This window comes from Spodoptera frugiperda, chromosome 20 (assembly GCF_023101765.2).
Source record: "Spodoptera frugiperda isolate SF20-4 chromosome 20, AGI-APGP_CSIRO_Sfru_2.0, whole genome shotgun sequence".
Taxonomy (NCBI): Eukaryota; Metazoa; Arthropoda; class Insecta; order Lepidoptera; family Noctuidae; genus Spodoptera; species Spodoptera frugiperda.
In genome coordinates this window covers 11,874,288-11,882,170 of record NC_064231.1, presented here as the reverse complement: position 1 = coordinate 11,882,170, position 7,883 = coordinate 11,874,288, and the positions used below count along the sequence as shown (strand labels likewise).

At 35.3% G+C, this 7,883-nt stretch overlaps 1 protein-coding gene across 1 annotated transcript; it reads left to right on the top strand.

Moving 5' to 3' along the window:
• The first annotated feature begins 2,085 nt into the window (after positions 1 to 2,085).
• Positions 2,086 to 3,618, top strand: LOC118282156 (uncharacterized). The gene is made up of 3 exons (XM_050701137.1): positions 2,086 to 2,312; positions 2,982 to 3,067; positions 3,142 to 3,618. Exons 1-3 carry the CDS (start codon positions 2,222 to 2,224, stop codon positions 3,484 to 3,486), a joined length of 522 nt encoding a protein of 173 aa, XP_050557094.1. The 5' UTR covers positions 2,086 to 2,221; the 3' UTR covers positions 3,487 to 3,618.
• The last annotated feature ends 4,265 nt before the right edge of the window (positions 3,619 to 7,883 follow it).

Below are 7,883 nucleotides of genomic sequence, written 5' to 3'. Positions count from 1 at the left end.
CACATCTGAGTATTATTTCTACAATTAACATACTCCGTGAATTATTTTATAACCTGTCTAAGACTATATGTAGTGCATAAGGTTTTCTTACATGATTAAAGACTTGTAAATAGATAACATAAAGTATCTGTAATCAACCGATATCTTGCAAATTAATACAGTTTAATACATAACCCAGATGACTTTGTAGATATCTAGCCTAAATATAGAAAGTTTTTATAACAACTACACTGTTGAAAGTAATAGTAGCCATATGCGTTAAATTCTGCATGACGATTTTGCCCTTACATGTAAAAGTATGCATGCAAATCCTAGCATGTATGAGGGAAAACTGTACAATATACCTAAGTCCGTTATGCCTAAACAGTTTTGCATATAAGGTCAAAACCGTCATGCAAAACCAACGTGGATGGCCATCCTTAGATGATGAGGAAAAACTAACAAGGAATTATGATTGCTACGCTACCAATATTATGTACTGTAGTTATGTATTTATGTGGTCACCGTAACAAGGCCTGATATACGATGTCCAAGCGCCCTACATCTGATGGGAGCCATTAGATGTATACGACCTTTTTTTAAATCAGTAAACAATAAGTATGAAATATTTCTTCCAATTGTATTCTCGCATTTTTTTTTAAGGGGAGAAATCATCCAATTACTTCTCTCGCCTTAGTCGAGGCGAGAGAGTGTCAGACTCTTACTGACTAAAAACCACCCTGTTCCTACTCCTGCTTTTCAAGCAGGAGCCCCGGTAAACCCGCTAGGTAGTCCGCAGCTCCGGAATCATTTCTCCCCTTGTAATCTTGAAAATGTTGACTACAATCAATTCATTAAACCCACAATAAAAGATTCTATCCCCGATAAACAATGAGACTAGTTACTCACTGTATCAGTACAGACACTGATAATATAGGTATTGTATTGTACCTATAATAAAACCTAGTGATAAGTTCGACACTGGCTCGTTCTAGATCCAATGTCAAAGGGGTCATTGTACTGAAATATTTGTTTTCGTTATTTACTGGTTAAAAGACAAATGACTGATAGAAAACGGTTGTATAACTTTAGTAGACAGGATTTAGCTCCCAACCTCTTAGACTTAGACGAAACTTTATACTTATAGGTACTTCGTATAAATAATGTACCTCATATACATAAGAGCGGTTTGTTATACATTCTCCTCAAATCAGCAGAAGCATCAATCAGCTTTAACTACGAAACAAGAAATATATTCTGAAGCTAGCATCTAGTAACTTTAGAGCAGGTTTTAAAAGTCTATACATATCGTCACGCCTTTAATCCTCGAAGGGGTAGGCAGAGATGCACATTATGGCACGTAAAGCCACTGTACAATGTACACCCACTTTTCACAATTTATGTTGTAAGTCCCATGTAATAGGTGGTGAACCTATTGCCATATGCCGGCCACATTTGAAGACTCCGTGCCACTACTGAGAAATTTTCGAAAAACCGAAAAAAGCCAGACATAATTGTCTATACAATATACAATTTTAATTAATAACAAAATATTGATCTGTGACAACAGCGCCACTACTAGTGAATGTGTAACGATTTGATATACACGGATGTAGAAATCATAACAATATAGACAGGTAAGTCAGGCAGGATTCAGTCACAGCTAGATATTCCCGTCAGTAGGTTGGGGGGAGTGCGGCCGACGCGACGCGTACTACACCCAATCTACTTGAAAAGGGTAGGAAATATTCAAGCTTAAAACAGGTATGTTTTAAGTATCATTTATAAACCTTAGTTTCCGTGTTTATTTTATGGGATAGGAGTCAAAAGAGCAAACGTATCACCTGATTATAAGCAAGCCACCTATCGACATCCGAAAAACCAGAGACGTTACATGTGCGTTGCCAGTCTAAGGTTAGGTTTGGTAGTGATTAGGAATGTTCTTCTTGAAACATGAAATAATAGCTACAAACCTACAATAACTCCTTTTTTTATTGGTGTATTGTGAAAAGAGTGTGTAATCATGAAAACGAAAGGAGACTACGCCTAGGTCAAAGACAAAGACATTATTTAAGTACTTGAAAATTATGAATAAAATATTTAAAATGTCAATTATAAGCAAGTCAAATTATGACAAAGATCGTTTCAAGAAGCCCTATATAAAGAATTTATCATAATTATAGTAGTTTCGTTTAGTATAATTGTTTACGTTATTTTGTTCTAAGGATTTTATTTTATAAGAATGTCTTTCCTATTTTTAAAAATATATTATGGACCCTGCAATACGTTTGATTGCTGCCAACACAAACCCCAATTGCTAACTGGTGTAAGAGGTAATCATTTTCTTTTCTAACATGTTTCAAACTGCACAAAATTTACGTTTTACATTAAACAGTCTAGAAAAGGAAAAGAGCCGATCGTGGGTTAGGTACACAATTTTCAGCTCTCTTCTTCGAATCCTTCTGAACACTTACGACCTTTTCCATACTCGACAAATAATCCATAACATTTCAAAATCGAGACAGTCAAAACTATGAGCGACCATAAAATATAACGGAAAGCCTTTTGGGGAAAGGGACACATCCAATGACTTCTCGCACCTTGGGTGAAGCGAAAAAGAGACTGTCAGTTTTTTACTGACCAAAGATACCTAAATATTAATCTTCTGGCTATTAAAGATCTTAACAGAAGAACTTTCATAATGTGTAATCATCACCAGCCTAACCTATCCGACTACTGAGAACAGGGCCTCTTCTCATACGGAAAATGAAGCAAAAGCTAGTTTGTTTGTTTCTTTTGTTTGAACGCACTTATCTCTGGAACTACTGGCTCAAATTTATAATTCTTTTGGCGTTGGATAGTTTTATCGAGGAAAGTTATTCGCTTAAAACAATTACGCTACGATCTACAGGAGCCGAGCAGCGCGGGTAGAACCGTGCGGAAGTAGCTAGTTACATTTTTATATGATAAAGTGACAAAAATAATAAATTATGTCTTCACAGATCGTCTAATGAACATGGGGTTCCGATTGACCATGATACCAGTGAAGTTTATCAATTATTGCATGTTTGAAATGTGTGGACACGAAGTAAGATTCAAACTATACTTTATTACGTTAATGATTTTTGCACAGTTTTTTTACATATGAACCATTATTCACAGATATTCCGCTGTAACCTAAAAAACTTGAAATTCAACCATTCGTATAAGCTAGACCCGGTGTGTCAGAGGGCCGTGGAAGCTGTGTTGTCATCGGCCAAAAAATTCCGCTACGCTCGAAACACTCTCTGGTTCTGGAGTGTCCTGAACCATCAACTGTTTAGAAGGCACGAATTCGAACCCGTAGACTACTGGCCAGTAGAAATTGATTGGACCGAACTGGCACCAATAAACGAGTGTTTTGATTGCTGTCAAATGTTATTAAAATATGAGAAAAAGAAAGAAGATGATGAGTCTGACAGTGGCGTAACTATACCGTTTGAGGCCCGCGGCAAATTCGTTGGATGAGCCTCTCTTCCCAATATAAAAAATAATAGTTCAGATGATAATTTTTCAAAGGGTGACCCGGCTCGGGACCCTTGGCATTTTGCCGGCTTGCCACCCTATAGTTACGCCACTGGAGTCTGATGAAAACGACAACATTTCTTATGCCTTAAATTTATTTGTAGTTAATCTAACAACAAATAAATTTATGACTATTATTTATTCCAATTCTGTATATAATGATTTTAAATGTAGAATGGGAATAGAAAGTAGATGATGGTAATTTCAACTGCGCAGTTGACCGACATCGATTTTGTACGTGCCATTTATTGTTTTACCTGCACGACTTCACAGTTGAATTAAGACTGGAAAATGGAAATGCATCAGCTCATTGTGCCAAATTATCCTAAGTTATTAACGTACAAAACTGTTTTAATAAGTTCACTTTTAAAAGCATTTCAAATGAACTGGTGGTATCCAAGAGTTCTTTTCTCCCAAATCTTTCTGTTAAGTTTCATGTGAAAGTATGCGATTTTCAGTATTAGGTAATATTTGTCTTTGTTCAACTTAAAGTTACGAGTATTTTAGTTCATGATAATTTGATAATATATTTCATTATAAGGCAAGTTTTGTAGTTTTATTAGTTTTTTTTATAAGTGGGCCGACGTTTGGCCGCTATCTCGCCTGATGGTAAGTGATGATGCGGCCTACGATGTTGTATTGAAATTCGAAAAATGTGTGGTATGGAGCATAACAGTTTGATTAATTTGAAAGTATTCATTTATGTATTATCTACAGAACCGACTGCCTCGTTGGTCGTACCCAGTATATGGCAATAGGCTCACCCCCTTCATGGAACTTAATAACACAAATGGTAAAAAGTGGGTGTACCTACATTGTATTGTGGCATGCCGTAAAGTGTAGGTGCACCTCTGCTTACCCCTTCGGGGCAAAAAGTATAATAAGTATAACTTCGGGGATAAAAGGCGTGACTTTGCATGGATGTACAGTCTACAGAACCGAATATTTAACTTTCTAGGTATTTAACTTACGATTACCACATACGATTTATTTCGTATATATAGTACCCTAACCAAATAAGGCCTATGCCCCAATAAAGCCTATTTTGAAAATTTCCCTCTTCCCGATGTCAAATGGTCGCCAAAGTTTGTAGAAGTGTGCATGCACATTACTTAACTAATTTGAGCACAGCAAGCAACCCGTGCCGCGATTATGTTGGAACCTACAGACGAAAACAATCACAAAGTGGAGCGCACTTTAGTTTTTATAAAATTCGAGTAGCGTAAACTGTTAGTATTTTTATATTTATCAGTATACGACGTGCCGTGTTTTGTCTGTATGACAATTATACATTTAGCCATCTCCTCACATTAGTGAAATAGCTATAATATCGGTGTATTTCATATAATCGTTGTTTTGTTTACCTATGTGCCATGCCCTAATAAAGCCTAAAAAAAAAACGTGTAGGCCTTATTACGGCATAGTTGTTTTTCAGTAATTTCATAGAAAACGGATCACCAGCTTCTGTCAAAAAGAAAGCCAATGAATTTTGCAAAAGATGGAAAACGCTGTTAAGGCGCTGTGCATAGTCAAAATAGGATTGATTCAACAGTTTTTTTTGCCCAATGTTTACATGTTAGAGCAACAAAAAAAATATATGTTAATCTTGATCATTTTTATGAATGGACCACCTTAAAATTTTCTCGATAGAAAAAAATCATAAACTAACCATTTAAATTGAAATTCTAGCCATTGTAACTATATTATTTATGAACATATCTTAATAAAATTAATAACAGTGACGTAATTTAAAATAATAAAGGGATCTGCCTTATTTATTTGTCGATTGAAATGAGATATTTGTAAGAATTAATATAATTCATGATAAATAAGATATCAGAACGAATATAATCAGAACGAATCGAACAAAACGTCGTCCGATCATGACATCTATTCGTTTCTCTTTCATTCCTACGCGGACCGGCAGTGACCGCTGAGGCGCGCTGCTTGGTGGACCTATGTCAGTTTGTGTCAATCGCCGCTCAGAAAATTATCATTCACTAACATATCTTTTTGCCCGTAATATTTTATTTTGTAATTAGCTTTTTCTAAGTTGGGTTGTCAGTATATTTTTTTGTACGAAATCGATTTGAATTATAAGTTGTTTACAATGAATTTTTTCATAATTACTTCCGCGTAGCATGGTGCAGATGACACATTCAGTAACGTTCCGTACCATTCTTGAAAGGAGAACTTTTGGGCCCAAAGTTAACTAGTTGAAATGTATATTAGCTAAGGGACCACAAAATATGGTGTGTTTCATCTAGGGCCGTTAAAGTTATCTTTATGTATTGTCATCGGCCAAAAACTTCCGCTACGCTCGATTGAACACTCGTCTGGTTCGTGGAGTGTGCACGAACCATGTTTTATTGTTTAACCCCACGACTGTTTATAAAGGCTTTTGACGGATCTTGCATTTCTAAATTACCTGACTCTCTATTTTGGACAACTGTAAGCCTATCAATTGGATATTGACGACATGGATTGTGTAAAACAATTGCGACTGGTCGCAGTAACTCTATTGGCAGAAGAGTCTTGGAATTATTAGATTCGCGTGCATCTCAGCCTGTATAATATGGTATCTCAGGGAAAGATACCAAGAAAATATACCCCGACCCCCTACCCAAACTTAGATGACATTCTCCTAATTATTGAAGATGAATTAATATTTTATACTAATATTGGTGCTTTATTTATATATCCTCCTGTCCCTTTTTTAGTTTTTAAAAGATTAGTGCCTACTGCATAAGGGCCTATTTTTTAAAAGTTCGAAGCGATATACGTAACACCATAGACGTGTTTAGTGATGAGATGTACTGCAACTATGGATAAAGTCGAGTTTTTTGGAATAGAAAACAAATATTGTGCGTTCAATTTTTATTTTTAAAAAACCTTTAATTATATTGATGAAACAACGCAACGTTACAAGATTGGTAAAAAGTTGTTAAAGGAAAATATTTACATTTTATTCGTCCAAATTCATATCTGAGTCAGGATCATCTGAATCTGTATCATATATTTTATATACACGCAGATAAACTGCACAACTAAACAACACACTTTAATAACAAAATTAAAGAGAATTCAATGTATGCTGAGTATCGATAGCGATAAAAAAAGATCTTTCTAATGTCCATCCCTAATCATGTGGTACTGAGAGACGTAACGACATACAGGAACTGTCACTAGCGCAAAAACTATAGTTTAAGTTTATGTAAATTATTGTTCAATTTCGGTTTTAGTCATAAAAAAACTAATAAAAAAAATAAATAAAAATAAAATAAAAATGTATACAACATAATATTGAAAAAATAAGAAAACAAAAACTAATACGAGTAATGAGATTCGATCTTAAGGATCACGGAACGCGAATCTAGACAGCAACGCACTGGGCCACTCGTCCATGAAACTATAGTAGCGAAATTACGCACCTAAATAAAATGGAATACGCGTATCAATGACATTTGCACGGTGCACCCCTCAGTACACGAGACCCACTTCACCTGCTTCACCCCCTCAAATACATAAAAGTTGTCTATTCACCGCGCCTTAAAATGGTAGAAAGGGGTAAACGGGGTGAATAGATACAGAAAAGGGGTGAATGGATATCGGGAAATTCTTCATAGTATCTATTCACCCTTCGAATTTTATACACCCTGTTTTACCCGGTAGGCTGCTGCAGCCAGATATAACATCCAAAGAAGTACGCATCATCTAAAGAGTGGTTTCCACTACACGAAAGCTAGGTCGGTCGCTAAATTGGCTACAGAACAAGAAGTTATTCTCATTCGTTTGACTGATGCTGGGGTGCCGATGACTTCAAAGATGTTACTTGGGTATTACATGATGAGAAACTCGTTTAGCCTGATGTATAATGACAAAAATTAATTAATAAGATCTCATTACATTTATTATAAGCATTGACAAAGATTTGTTATAATTAAGAAGTTGAATACTTACTAGTTTTTATTGAGGCCTTATTAAGACATAGGGTTCCCAATAAGGCCAAAGTGACACTTTAGTTATTTGTGTTTATAAAATTGTAAATTTTGTTTCTAAAGCCATTTTGATTCCATTATTACAAAGTTTAATAAATAAATATAAGATTTTGAAATTATCAGCCCATTGTCATTTTAAACCTACGAGCTAGGCGGTAATAAAAATAAGGTAGGCCTTATTTGGTTAGCTTACCTTACATTCGTATTTACATACGGAACATTTTATTTATTACCAAACACGGGGCAAACTTTCATCTTTCATCCCAATTTCACTCTGAATCATTTACTTAACCCGAACTTTTTAAATAGAGCACTACAAAACGTTTTTCATATAAAAAAAAT